We start from the raw sequence: 14,516 nt of genomic DNA, 5'->3' as shown, positions 1-14,516 counted from the left end.
TGAAGTGCTGAGGTGCTAGCTGACTGTAGGTACTTCTGAGGTTAGCCTTCTTCTGAATTTAAGTAGGCTTTAGGGACCAGCATCTTTAACTGGATATTGCCCTAATAGCCATATGTAGATGAATCTTTTCTTCTGTGTTCTTGCAATTTCTTTTTTTCCCCCCTCCTGTTTAGATGGATTTCATGTGCTTTGATCTGCGGCCGTTGCCATTTGTCCTGTCATTGGGCATTAGTGAGCAATGTCTGTTACCTTTCCCCTTCCATCAGGGCAATTTTCACACATTGATAGTTACACATATTGATAAGGTCGGAAATTTTCTCCCAAAGAATTAATTTTGTGTTTTTCACAGTAAGTAAACCATAATGTCTCCTGTAATTTTTACAGGAGCAGTAATTCAGTATTCATTTCCAGGAGACCTTTTGCAAGAGGTCCTCTGCTTCATGTTTCATATTTTTCCTGTGCATTTCTTTGAACATTCTCGTTTGAGTCATGGGAATTTTGTCCTCTATGAAGAAGAAGGTATTTTAAGAGCTACATATGTGCACACTACACATATACTGATATATGGATAAAATCTTCTTTTTCCCGTATAAAAGCACTGGAGCTGAGTAGCACAGACTGTGAAGTCAAGGTTACCTCTAAAAGTGTTTGTGTATAAAATTTAGACTAAAACATGTGGATTTGTGCTTTTGCAAGTACTTCAGAGGACTCTAAATAGCATATGATAGAGCAAAAATGGTTTTGGTAACCTGGATCTGAACTCATAAGAATTTTAGATTAAAATCAGTATGTCAAATTATATCCAGAATAAAAATAATGGATGCAGATAGAATTCAGTGCTGATGTAATGCAATCCCCAAACTCTATTTAGCTTTGTTCTTCACTATTTGAAGTTTCCACATGGTCTGGAAATTACTGTGCTTCATTAATTCCATCTGAAGAGGATTGAACAGTTAGATTTCTGTAGCTAGAATAATGTGTAAAAGTAACTTCTTGATATGTTAGGATTGCACGGGTGCAGTTTTGACCAGCATGCCCCTCTGGTCCTCTATAAGCAGCTGAGAATCCAATAAAGATCTCCAAATTATAGGCATTATCTAGTTGATTGAAGGAGCTTTTTCTGCTTACTGCTCTGCCAGCCAGCCAATGTAACATCTGATATTTAGACTCATTATCTGTGTATCTGAAACAGTTTGCTTGTATCATAGCTTAAATAGAAGTTAATGTAATCAGATACTCCATCTGCTTTTGAAACGAGCATGGTGAGCTAGAGATGAGCCAGTTTGCTCTCAGATTTCTTCAGAAATGAAGCATCTGTCTCTACTTGCTATTGACTGCAAATCTATTTGCCTTATACAAGTAAGGTATTTCAAAGCTATAGGAGCCATCGTATTTTTGTGTTGTGATCAGAAGATGCAGAAATTATTCAGCTTAATAAAAAAGCTTGCTAAAAAGTTCTAGCAGTGTCTGAAAAATATTGCAGGCTGGAGGAAGAGTTACTCAGTTGAGGAGCAGATGAGTTGGAAAATGTCCTTGATTTTTATTTTTCATTTTTTATTTTTCTTAAAGGAGAACTATTTCATGAGTTTAATTTTGAAGCCAGTAAAAGCTTTATTTCAGGTACTGCTGCCGGGTCTCTGAATGCTACTGTGACTGTTCAGGCTACTTAGTAGAAGGCTCCAGGAGGTCTTTAAACCAATCCGGGTAAGAATTTTTTAACCCAGTTAGGGGGTAAAGTGTTTTTGGTGTAAGGAGCCAATTAAAAGGTGTGTAAAGCAGGCTGAAGCCAAGTTTGCTGTTGCTGCAGTCTGTAAAAGCAGAAAACAGACATACAGTAACCCAAGAATAAGGGATTTGCAGCAGTGGAGTTTTAAGTTGTGCTAATACTGGTTGCTGGTGCTAGAATGTGGGAGACAGAAAACTGTATCTCCTAATGTTGTTAGCAAAAAAGTCCTATTTTCAAATCATTCCTGACATCATTTTTCAATTGAAGTGGCACAGTTTAAAAACAATCATTAGTGTCCTAATGATTGCCCCTCAGGCCAGGAAGTCATTGTGGGTTTGTTGTTGTTCGACTCCAAATCCTTTTTTATCACTTGAGATACTTGAGAACAAGACAGATCTGATGGTGTCTACTGACAGTGTTACTCAGGATGTCATAAGCTTTGCAGACTGTGTATTGCATAAAATAACAGTGCTGATAGTACTTGTCAGGCTTCACAATCTTTTTAAACAGCTCATCTTTATTAGGCAACATGATCTTTCTAAACAACTCATCTTTATTAGACAACCGGAATAACCAGCTCGTACTCTCTCTGTAGGAGTCTGCAGTCCGTGCACTTTGTAGATGAGGAACATTCAACACTTCTAGCTGTCAAGAAGGAGATGGAACTGCTGAAGACATACCAAAAAATTTCCAAATGAATTTAAAAATGCTTAGAGTGCAGATTGCCTAAAAGAGGTGGTTGAACTAATATTAATGTTAGAGACAATTGTTACATAAAAATAATATAATAAATGTTTTTTTGTGAGACTTTGATGTAGGTAATTATGGAATTTAGAAAGTGCTGTGAGTATGCAAGAACCATTAGTGAGATTTTGTTGTGATCACTCTCTAAAAAACACAGGTATCTTCCCACTTCAGAGTGGTCCTCATGCATCTCTCAAATTAGAAGGTGGGAGTCTAGCTGAAAGTTTGTGCTTTTGATCTTCTTCTGCTTTATGGAAAACTGTTTGATGTGGTTTAGAAGTGTAGCTTCCAAACTGTTTGGATTACTTGTTTTATAGTTACTGTTGTACTTCAATGTATTACTGGAAAGAGTGTTTTGTAGGCAAATACGATATTGGTAGTAGCATAATGTCATACACCTGCCCAGAACTTGCCTCAGCTACTCCTGTAGCTGGAGCTACAGATAATTGGTCTCAGGGATCTGATTAGACACTTCATCAGAGCAGGACTGGGATGCCTAAAAGAAGTCAGACTAAGACCGTCTTTATGCTGTGCTGTCTAAGAAACCCTTGGTTCACATATGACATTTAATGCCAATGCGTCCATCTCTTGGACTTGGTAGTGCCTCTCTTGATGTTGTGTGGGGTATGTGGTTGAAGTCAAGGAGGTTTTTCAGGTGCAGGCAGGGATGTTCCCTGCAGTTTAACTGGTAAGGTGTTGGCAGTTTATCTGTTAGGCCACAGTAGTTCTGAGTCTTAGTGAATAATGAAGTCCCAGCTGTGGGTCTGACCAGGGGCAAGTCCTGCTTCCTGTATCCCTCTCTCCGAATTACATAGTCCTCTTCCCTCTCTCATAGATTGCCTCTGACAGCGGCCCAGCTGTGCTGTAATCTGACTTGATAAACAGGCAAAAGACTGGCTAGGTTAGTTTCTGTCAGATTAGTGAATAAAAACAGGTTGCCTTGTAACCAGGCAAGTACCAGGGCTGCTGCAGGGAAGGGGAGTGGGAGTGCTTTCTTGGAAGGGAATGAATAACCTGCCTCTTCCAGTGGCTGCAAGCCGTTGAATCAATGCAAGCTATGTCATGTAATTGCTTCCTAAGATTTGTTTGTCATTTTGGATTGAACCTCAGTTTCTCTTCATAGGGTGTGTGTTTATAATTCCATTAATTTCAGTCTTTTTTCCTTCCTTTCCAACGCCTTCTCTCTTTGAAACAAGTAACTAATATGTCTGTTCTGTGTATAAAAGGTCCTTGCTCTACCTAATAGGAAACTGCTCTGGAAATGGAACTGAAATTCCTGTTGTTTGCAGTCAAAAGACTTGGTTGGGATGCGAGTAGATCTTAAAACCGTATAATACGCAGTATTCCATTAAGATGGCTATTGAGAATTGACAGGAGTCTGTGTGGAAGTTGGAGCTGAGGAAGATTAGGACAAAAAGCTAAGAACCTAAAAGTTGAGGCAGGCAAATATGTGTAGACTGTATATCATAGAATCGCTATGGTCAGAAAAGATCTCGTAAGATTATCTGAGTCTAACCATTAAACTAACACTGTCATGTTCACCACTAATCCATGTCCCCAAGCACTATATCCACATGGTTTTTTAACACTTAGAGGTGGTGATTCCATTTTATATATATATATATGTATGTATATATATATAATTAAGGACATATAATAAGCAGCTTTAATTTGCTGTGTTAAGTTGTCGTAGTTGCTTCATTCCTGAATGAGTGAATGTTTAATTAACCTGTATACTGACTTCCCTTTTCCAGCCTTTTGTTATCTCTGTAGAGCTTAGGATATTTCTTCCTTTTTTTCTGCTGGGGAAATAATGGTAGCAATTTTAGTAGTAGTTTGTTCTTGGGTAGAATACAACCACACACAGAGGCACTCAATTAAGATGTCTGTTTCAAGATGGGTATGGAGGCTGTTTTAAATGGTTGAAGATTTTGTAGTGTGGTGCTGGGGTTGTTTTTTTGTTGTTTCTGTTGTTTGGTTTTTTTGTTTTTATAGAATCAAGACAAGAGTGTCAGTTCTGCCTTTAAACCCTCTGGTTTGAAGGTATTATTTTGAAGTACTTAATTTTCGCTTGTTGTAAGTTTGGTATTTTTTTTTTTTCTTATTTATAAGCACAATTAGAATAACCCTGTCTGGGAATTGAAATAAGGCAAATTACCTAAATAAGATGCAGTTATGTGTCAGGGCGGTTTACTAGATTCTGTTTTATCTTAGGGGGGAAGAAGTTAACTGTTGACTTGGAGTCTTGAGGAAGAGATAAAAATACATCATTGAAGAACTTTCTTAATCACCTATAAAACTTTTGTCATTAGTGTATACAGAAGAAGTTATTCTCTGTCTTAAATAACTAATGTGTTTTCTTCTCTTTGTTTAGGGCCCATGCTACTTAATAGTGCTGTTCTAGACTGTGCCTTATAACCAGAACTGAAATTCATGTTGGCTGTGGTCAGATAAATTGGGACTCCAGTGTTCCTAGAATTAATTGAAATCCAATGTTAATCCTTTTTCCTGCATCAATTGTGGGAAGAACAGGATAGTTCTCATTTATTTCAACAGGCTTAAAGCAGTTGCAACTTCACTAAGACACAGTGCCTGAAGTCAGATTGGACTATTGTTCCTCCTTCTCTTTGGGGTGTCAGTCTGGCCACACTGGGAAAATCAATGGAGAAAGAGGAGTCTGAACTGCTATAGAGAATCTTTCTGAATTCCTTAGCAGTGTGCTTTGCTTCATATGTGAAGGTTTACACAGATTGCTGGTTTTAAAGTGCTAAAAAGAATTTCTTCATGTCAGACCAATGTACATTTTTCTTTCTTTCCTAGAAATCTTGTGTCATGATTCACTTGCTGGTATCATCCTTGTTTCTCTCAATGGTTTCATACTGAAATAAGGCCTTCCGCTATCACAGCTGCTTTTAAAATACTTTTTTTTTTTCTTCTCTGCTCTCACTGACAAGCTGTTTAGTTTTGAGGTCTGCTGTAGTTTTTTTATATGTTATTTATTTGATTGTCTTGAGGCAGCTTATTTTGCCAAATCTACACTAAAAGATTCAGACGAAAAGGTTCAGGTTCATTCGGACCTTCATTTTTGTAAAAGAGTGATTTTAAAAGGACAGGAACAAAATTAATTGTAAATACTCTTTTAAATCAGCTTGATGCAATCAGTCTGGCTGGGAAGAATAAGTAGAAATCTCCTTTGGCATAGGAAGGACGAAGAAATTTGCTATGTGCTTAATAGACGATACTAAGCAGAAGGAACACATCAAAAGCACTTCAGTAATGTTAACTTGGCTCAATCAGTAAATTGTCATTAGGAAAAGTAACTTCTCATAAACTGCTACACATAATGCATGATGGTTGCTGCCATATGGGTTAACCTGGACTGCATGTCTCTTCCTAGAAGTCTTACATTGTAGTGAAAATGTTGTTTGATCTCACTGTATATTTTTGCACATAAAGCTGTTTGGATTTTCTGAGCATTTAATTCTTTCACTTCAGTTTGAACAGTCATTTGACTTCATTCTGCCTAAATTCCTAGTAGTTATATGAAATGCTTGTGTAGAAAATCAGCTTTCCACACAATCTTTTCACCAGTGATTAGAGATAAGAACATGTTGATTATGCCGAATATTCAGTTGTCAAAGTATTTTCTAAAAGTAATGACCTTCTCTCCTACCTTCATTCTAACAATTTCAAGAAATTAAACTTACTGTACTTAAAATCCAGATCTTGGAAAAAATTGTGTTGGGTTTCAAAAACATACAGTTTGTTTTCAGACTGGACTGATATTATGGAATGGAAGAGTCAGTTTACACATAATGTACATCACTATTTTTTCCTTGAGCTTTTAGGTAACATGATGATTATGTTGACTATGTGGCTACTTTCTCAATGCAAGTAGAAAGTTTGTTGTATTTGTGACTGAATCTATTTCATTTTGTAACTTGATAGCTTTGTTCCATTGACCATAATTTTCCTATTAGGTTTCTACTTTCAGAAACCATTCCTTAGAATTAGGCTTTCTTTGACAAGATGTCATATACTGATTTTATTTATTTGAACCTCTGTGCTTTGAGGGAGTGAAAAGCACTGTTACTTGCGAAAGAAATTATGTATACTGATTTTCTTTCTCAATGGAAAAATGTGCAAGAGTACTGCCATTAAAAGTGTTTTCCGAAAGGACAACACTAGAATTGCTATCAAACTTCAAATTTTATCTCAGGAGGTGCAGGAAGTCTGAAACTTTGGAAGGCCCTTTGGAATTCAAAATAGATCATATACCTGTCTGCATGTTTGGGTTATTGCAATACCTCATTTCAGAGAAATATTACATAATTTAAAAGCAGTAGGGTTGAATTACAGTAGGGAAGTCTAAACCTATGTAATGAACATCAGTGTTTTTAATGTGCAGTTTGGTGGTTAATCATAAGTAGACCAAGGCCTCTTAGGACTTTGGAAGTACCAGAACAGATGTGTCTGAGCAATCAAAGGTCAGAGTTTTATGTATATTATGGCATGCAGCATTGTTGTTCTTGGGATTCTTATCTGTGTTGAAGGATGATGCAATGTTTAATAAGTTAGTATATCTTTAGATGTTTTTGAGAGTTGGCCTTACATGTCATTTTTCTGTCCTTAAGAACTTGGTTGGTGGAATGTGTTTGAGTGAATATGTGGTAAAGCTAGGTAAGCTGCTGGGCCAACATGCATATATCCTGTGCATATCTAAAAAATGTTTTTGTTTTTTATTCTGGAGAAAATTGGTAATTTTGAGAGAGGGGAATGTTTGCTACAGATAGAAAAACAGAATAACTGCTATTTTAAAAATAATTTTTAAGTGTAGTTATGCATGTTCTTTGGGTTGTGTTTATATCAGTTGCTCCCTTTTAAAAGGTATTTTGTTTTGCAAAGTGAATATGGCAAAAGTAAAACCTCTTAATATTTTTATGCTGAGTATTCTTTTTGGTAATTTAAGGTAGCAATTCTATATCTAGTGTATAGAAGTTGGTCACTTTTCAAAAATTATTTCATTTCAGAAGTAAATCCTTGTAAGCTTATCGTGATTCCGAAACTGTTACCATGCTTATCATGGTAAGATGAAGAGATAGTGGAAGGAAACACCAGCTTTCTCACGTTGCTTTGTGGTTTCTTTTGGTCTGTTTTGTTTTCTTTGGTGTAACTGCATGCATTTTGAAGAGTGGGGCTGGAGGGGAAATCTGTCTAGCTTAAGGTCCAGGTTTTTAAAGCTCACTACATTTATTTTAAATTTTAAATTCTTCTTCAAATGAACTTCATTCTTTAATCTGTTTTTGTGCTGTGGGATGGTACGGAGTCTATCAATAGTATTATCACGCTGACTTTGTCTTTCTATTCCTAATTAAGTATTTTATTATTGTCCTGTAACAAGTGGCAGATGTGGCTGTTTGGTTGTGGCAGTGACATCTTTAGTGCTTCCATTGTTTTGACCTGTAAATATTGTCTACTTGGCATCTCTTTCCTGCTTGGAGAGCATAGGCTTAAATTAAATGACCAACCAGAATTCCTTAAAATCTGCCAGACAGACTTCCTACCCCATACTTTTCTTTGCATTCTTGGGATGGAGTAGGAGAAGCTGTTATTTGCATAACTTGCAAGCTCACTAATTAATTTTGGCAAGAATTATGATCGTTTTTTTGGGTTTGTTACGCTCAGATTAAGACTGAAAGTAGCAACTGCAGACCTTGTTACAGATAAAATGAAAAGTTTGCTATAATGCTTGCCTACTACTTAGAATTATTTGCTCAGTATATTAATAGAAATAGCTCTCATCCCTGGTGATTTGAAATTCAATATGAAGGCCTGATAGTAAAAGGTATATTATCAGCATAAGATTGCTGAACAGTCATCTCCTTCCTATTTAGCAATCATTTTTAGAAAGACAAAATAGAGATGAAGTAACAGAATATTTTCTTTCATCTGTCTTCTTGAAAATAGCGTTGTTATCTATTTGTTAAATATACATATAAGTTATATATACATATAAGGGTAACATGCACCATTTTATTTTTTATTTCTAGGAATATTACTGTTAAGGTTTCTAAAACCTATTTGAAAAAGTGAGTTGAGTGGCAGTTTTTGTCTTTCGGATCAGCTTATTGAACTGACTTGTCATGTGGCTGCCTGATGGTTTGGATTTGGGGAGAGAAACAATGGAAGCCCATGGTCAGGCAGTTGGAGAAAGGAGGGTGGGACCTTTTTTTTAGCAGTGACAGCTATGTTCAGTTTAATGCTATGAGAAGCTGTACCCTGCAGTAGTGACTTCAGATTTTTTGACAATTAAGGCTGTGCTGGTACTAATGAATCTTTGCTACCTCCAGAATTGCCTTGTTCCTTTCCTCATCACTGTTAAGACACAGCAGAGACTCACTATCTATATATCTTCTTGGCTGTTCTGTGGATGACTGGAAATTGAGAAAGCATTTTGGCGATCTGCTCTGTCAGATAATAGGAAACATGCTTATACCCCTAGTAATTGTCTATAGTCCTGCCTTCTTGGTAACAGGGAACATGCTTTAATACCCTTAGTCTTTTTCCACTCTTCCAGGATTTTTGTTGATTTGTTTTCTTCCTACTGGATGTCAAGACCTGTGCTTTTTTCCTCCTTTTACGGATAAAGCCTGCAGTGCTCGCTGAGGCATATCAGGGAAAGGTTGTGGGTGCTGATGCAAGGGTGGACGTGAAGAGGACGTGCTGAGTTCTTGCTCAGAAACAGGATGGTAGAGAAAGAAAAAGGTTGTCCATAGTGTTTATTCAGGGAGAATATAAGGGGATCTTGGAAAACATAATTTTTAGTAATTTTATAGCTTGGAAAAGATGCCAGGTTTTGTGCTTAACTAAACATACTAGCAAGAGCCCCATACCTGCATTTTTGCTGCACAATGACCACAAAAAATGTCAGACTGTTCAGGTCAGACTGTGGAAAACCAAGAGATCTTGGGGCCTGAACTTCATGTGTCCCAATAATAAATAAGAGACTGTAAAAAACTGGCTCAGTTTTGAGCTGTAAATCAATATCTAATTGTAAAATAATATGTATCCAACAATATCTGTTGAAGAACTAGTGCTAGACATGCCTGTGATGTCCTGTGCTGTTTCGTCATCTGCTAGGTGAAGCTTACAGGTGCAAAGTGTCGTGCTGGTTTGGAGAGAAGCAGAAGCTATTGTAGGAGACTGCCTGAAAAGTCCAAGTGCATCTAGAAAGATGAGCCTGTAAGATTGTTTTGCACATGCTCCTGAAAGAGGTGGGAAAGGACCTTATGGAACTGAAGCAGTAGGGGGAAGGAACAGAAGAGGGAAGTCAAGAGGATGATGTCCCATATACAGCCCATCTTCTTGACAAATTAGCTCTTTTCCCTATTGATGGTGATTCATCTGTTTTCTGCTGTCCTTTTATTAGATCACTGAGAATTGCTTACATCTCTCAATTTTCAAGGTTTTATTTTCAGTATGTTGTATACAGGAAATCTCAGAATTTTCCTAGTAGGAATATCTTCCTGGTTTAATCTAGGAATTAAACTGGGAAAATGGGTGTCTACACCTTGCTCATTTCTTGACTTTTATAGTGCTATTTGTGTAATCAGTCTCTTCTACATTTGGAATCTTATATAATGGTAGAGCACATATACTACTTGTTTTAATAAATCAGCTTTTCAAGTAGTCTTACACCCTTAAGAACACTGAAAATAAGGCCTTCGATCAAGAGTGCTTTGGATTTTTTTCTTAAACCAGGATTCTTTCAGTCATGCCAGCAAAGGCAGTTAAGCAATCTCTAAAATGTTGTGCTTGGTAACAACAGAAGTAGGGAAGAGAAAAGCCAGGCTGGATTGAGAGCAAGCAGGTATTAGATGTGGAAGGTGCAGCAGCCTGTGTGGTGACTGACATGGATCCAATGTTTATTCACACTGTGCTGCAGTAGGAGAGATGTGCCAGGTGCCTTGGGTGGCTTACAGTGTACAGCCATGCAGTCTCCAGGGATAATACTTCTTCTAACTGTCTTGGACTTTGCAAACTCCTTCTACAAGACTTTCCAGCATAGTTGTGAAATAGTTGTTGAATCTGTCATTCTGAATTATCGGTACTTAAATTGTAAATTAATAACAATACTGCAGAAGAGAACAGCCTCTGCAGGACTTCCCCCATCACTGTGAAAGAAGCCCTTTTGGCCCTTTACCAAAAAGCAGTGGTCTACTAGTGCTTGTCAGAGATGTTAGAGAGTCCTCTTCTGATTGTTTTGGTTTAAACTTTCTGCTTTTACATAGCTACAAATTTAATGATCAAATGGAAAGCTGAGACTAAATCAAAAACGTTCGCCTTCCAGTGAGACTTAAGTCGGGAGAATGGGTTCCTCAAACTTCTAGTAGCCAGAGATTTCTTCAGATGCCAGGGATGGGCATGTTCTTGTGTGTGAAAAAACTTAACCACTTCACACTTCTTTTGCTACCTCTTGCTGACCTTGCCTTGACACTAAACACTTTGGGAAGTTGGGAGTGTCTGACCACTCTGAGACCGATGTAATGAAATCTGGTTTTAACTAATTTTTTTTACCTTGCTACTCCCTCTAGGGCATTGCAAGTGAAATGGGGCCTGGTTAGCCTTTCCACCTTCATGAGCAGAATTAAAGGTGTATTTCTGCATAGTCTTGTACCATTGTTTTTTCTTTTTAATTAGTATTACTGTATTTTATTGTGTAATACTGTAGGCCTTCCACTGTTCCTGAGGATTAGTCTGTGACCTCCCTGTAGGAGATGAGCAATTCAGAAACTAGGTAATATATACTCAAGACATTTCAACCCAAATGGATTGGGTTGATTGCAAGGTGAAGGGTAATAATATTTCATACAGGAAGACATCAGTGGATTGGGAGTGTTACAGTGTTTGTTAATGTTTTCCAGGCTCTCTGCTACCTCTTGGTGACCTTGTTTTGATGCTTGAGGTCTGAAGTTGCGTTTACCACAGTAATTGATTGCTTGCTAGTAGCCAGAGTGATTAATGTCAGATTCATCTGTGTACGTTGGAGAAAGAGATGCAGGGAAGTGACTTGTAATGGTGCTGTGTGTGATTGATGTGCTCTGTGGCATCCCTGGCAATGCTTGTTCTTGCAGGTGCTGGCACCTCGTTTGCCCTCTGCTTCAGTCAGGCATCTGCTGCTAGATTCACTTCCATGATCTCCAGTTAGTGTTTTGTGTTTCCAGTGCCGCATTTATGGCATAAATAGTAGGCTGAAAATGTTTGCTTCCCTTACTGAATGGCTATTCCAGCCATTGTAATACTATTCCAGTCTCTGTACACAAAATCCCATGTGCCTCCATTAAAGGTTATGGAGTTAATCATTAGTGCTAAGCCTGAAAATAAAGCAGAAATTCTGTTATCTGTAACATTCAATAAGAGACAATAAAATTAAGATTCTTAAACAGAATAGGACAAATAGTTGTCAAAGCTGGAGGCTATTTTTACTGTATTTTTATGCAAAGTTCTTACTGTTAGCAAGATAATCTGATTGGAGTGATGATGAATGTATCAGATAAACACCAAGAAAAAGGGAAGGGAATAAATGAAGTGCAAACTTGATCAAGATACAGTTCAACATAAATATCTTTAGCTGTTCAAAAATTAGAAATTTAGCTAAAATAATGAGATTCCTAAAGATGTATAAAACCAGCCTTCTCATTTGGGGCTTTTAGAGTGTACATTTTAAAACAATTTTCTTATAATGCATAGGATTATGAGTCATTCATCTATTCTATAAAAAGAGAGAGAACACAAGCAGAAGGAAATGGGACATGCATTTTTAAAGACTGCTTCTGGCTTCCTTTTTGTTTGTATGTCAGCTGGATTTTCATGTAATAATGATTCTTGTAGCTGTGGTCTTAAAGCAGATGCTAAATATTGCAAGAATTGTGATGGACTGTGGCAGCTGATTGTATTTAGATTTTAAAATAGTATGCATATAAAAAAGCTAAATAATTTCTGGATTTCGTGTGGTATGTAGGGAATGGGGAAGTAGAACTTGCTGAATGTTTAGAGGGAACTCAGCATGCACTTCTATTTGATAGTTACGTGGGAGATGCTCTTCAGGTTCAGATTGGATTGGCTCATTGTGCTTTCAGTGCTAGACTGTTTCTTGTATTGTTTTGGCAGCATGTACTGACACTTGCTGGAGCGTGTCAGCAGTTTTGGCACAAGGCTGCTGAGGAAAAGACTTTGTGTAGCTGGATCATTTCAAAGCTTCAGTATCTGAGCACTCATTACATTTGATATGAAATGGGTTACGTGACTGGGGTGGTGTTCCAGCTCTTATGTTACTAGAGTGCACTGAGTGTACGTACCTAATTTTGGTGTAAATGTTCAGGGTTGTATTCTTTTTTTCTGTATGAACTGTAAAGTCAGCAATTTTGTAAGTGTCAATGAGAATGAAGAACTCTGCCAGGATTCAGACCAGCAAGCAGGGATTACTTGTTTTTTTTCTTAAGAACTTCATGCAAAAGCACATGTTCTCCAATTAACCTCTAGGGTTTCAGCTTCTAAGAAAATGTACTTCACTGACTTTAAAATTTTGTTGTTTAGAGATCAGCAGAGTAGATGCTTTGTCATGACTGTTGCAAAGATTTTGCTTTTAATCGCATTTTAACTGTTTTATCTGGAAAAAAAATGCTCTGAGAAAACATTACATCTCTCAAATGCTCTTTAAAATACTTGCTGCTATTTTCAGCCCAAACCAGTTCTACTAGGTTGTTTGTGTGGTCACTTGTGTAGCTTACAAAGCCAGTTCTATTGTAAAGATTTCAAGAAGAACATGAAAGTATTCTTCATTAATTTGTCTTGGGGGGTAGGAGTCAGTTACATGCTTTTTACAGAAAGAAAAAGCAAGACAAGAAAAATATCCATTATATCTTCTATAAATTAACAGCACATAAACCTGAGATTGTTTTTTTCTTGACTCATAGCTTCTGTGAGCAAAATTGCTTGAATTATTTTGTATAAACTGTTTCCAGTAATTAGGATCAAAGTTTTGGGGTCAATGGTGTATATATATTGCGGATTTGCTTGTTTTTAAAGGAATTTGATTCTTGTTTCCTGTTTATGATTTTTTTAATGGCATTCTGTGTTCAGTGATAAATTATTACTCAAAATTTATGTGGCAACCCAGTAGTTGAGATAATCTGGTATCTCATTATCATTTTGTAGAGTAAGCATGTTTTGATAAAAGCCTAAGATTTAATTATTTTTTAGCTTGAAAAGTAAACCCTGTGTGCATTCTCATTAACATGTAAAAAATATTATTCCAGCTGCGTTGGGGTAGAGGAGCACCATGCTGTTGACATTGATCTATACCATTGTCCCAACTGTGCAATTCTCCATGGACCTTCTCTAAGTAAGTATGGCTTATTCAGATTTCATCTTACATGTTTGGACTGTTTTCTCTCCATGTACAAATGCAAAGGACTGTTCAGAAGAATATTCAAGATGAATTTGATTATTTAGAAGGTACTGGTTTTACATGACGAACTCTGAGCTGATTAAAAACCCACAGAACAAACAAACCATCCTGAAAGCCTCCCTGATGTGGAGATGCAGATAGAATAAAATACAATGCACAACTATAGATTGGAGAAATCAAAGTGCACAGAGTTAGTAGAAAACATTCTGGACTTGGCAGAGAGGGAGAGAATGAAAATTAGGGAATCATCATTTTTAAAAAAAAAGGAAAATACAAAGATGGCATCAAGGTTCCTGTATTTTAATTATCAAAGTTCTGATAAATACCTAAGTAGGCAACCTTGAAAAAATGTACAAGTTAGGTGTCTTTCCTTTCTTGATGGTTGTAGGTTATGTGCCACAATAGTCAAACACAACTTTCCAACAGTGAAAGCAGAATATGAACATCCTATGAGTGGTGTTTGTTTGTGCTTTTCATTGTTTGTTTTTGATTTTGTTTCCCCCCCCATTTATGTCCTTGAAAGTTACACAGTTCCAAATCTCAGGTTCTGATTTATAAACAAGGTCAAAATGAGTT

General features: G+C 37.0%; 1 protein-coding gene across 2 annotated transcripts in view; it reads left to right on the top strand.

Annotated features, from left to right (window-relative positions):
- KDM7A (lysine demethylase 7A) overlaps positions 1 to 14,516 on the top strand; it is a 65,306-nt gene that overhangs the window by 12,043 nt on the left and 38,747 nt on the right. For both annotated transcript variants that reach the window (XM_048301074.1, XM_048301073.1), the window contains exon 2: positions 13,789 to 13,874. In XM_048301074.1, the coding sequence (XP_048157031.1) occupies positions 13,789 to 13,874 (86 nt within the window). The remainder of the gene's footprint in view (positions 1 to 13,788; positions 13,875 to 14,516) is intronic.

Source organism: Corvus hawaiiensis, chromosome 4 (genome assembly GCF_020740725.1).
Source record: "Corvus hawaiiensis isolate bCorHaw1 chromosome 4, bCorHaw1.pri.cur, whole genome shotgun sequence".
NCBI lineage: Eukaryota > Metazoa > Chordata > Aves > Passeriformes > Corvidae > Corvus > Corvus hawaiiensis.
This window is presented reverse-complemented; position numbering and strand designations above follow the sequence as displayed.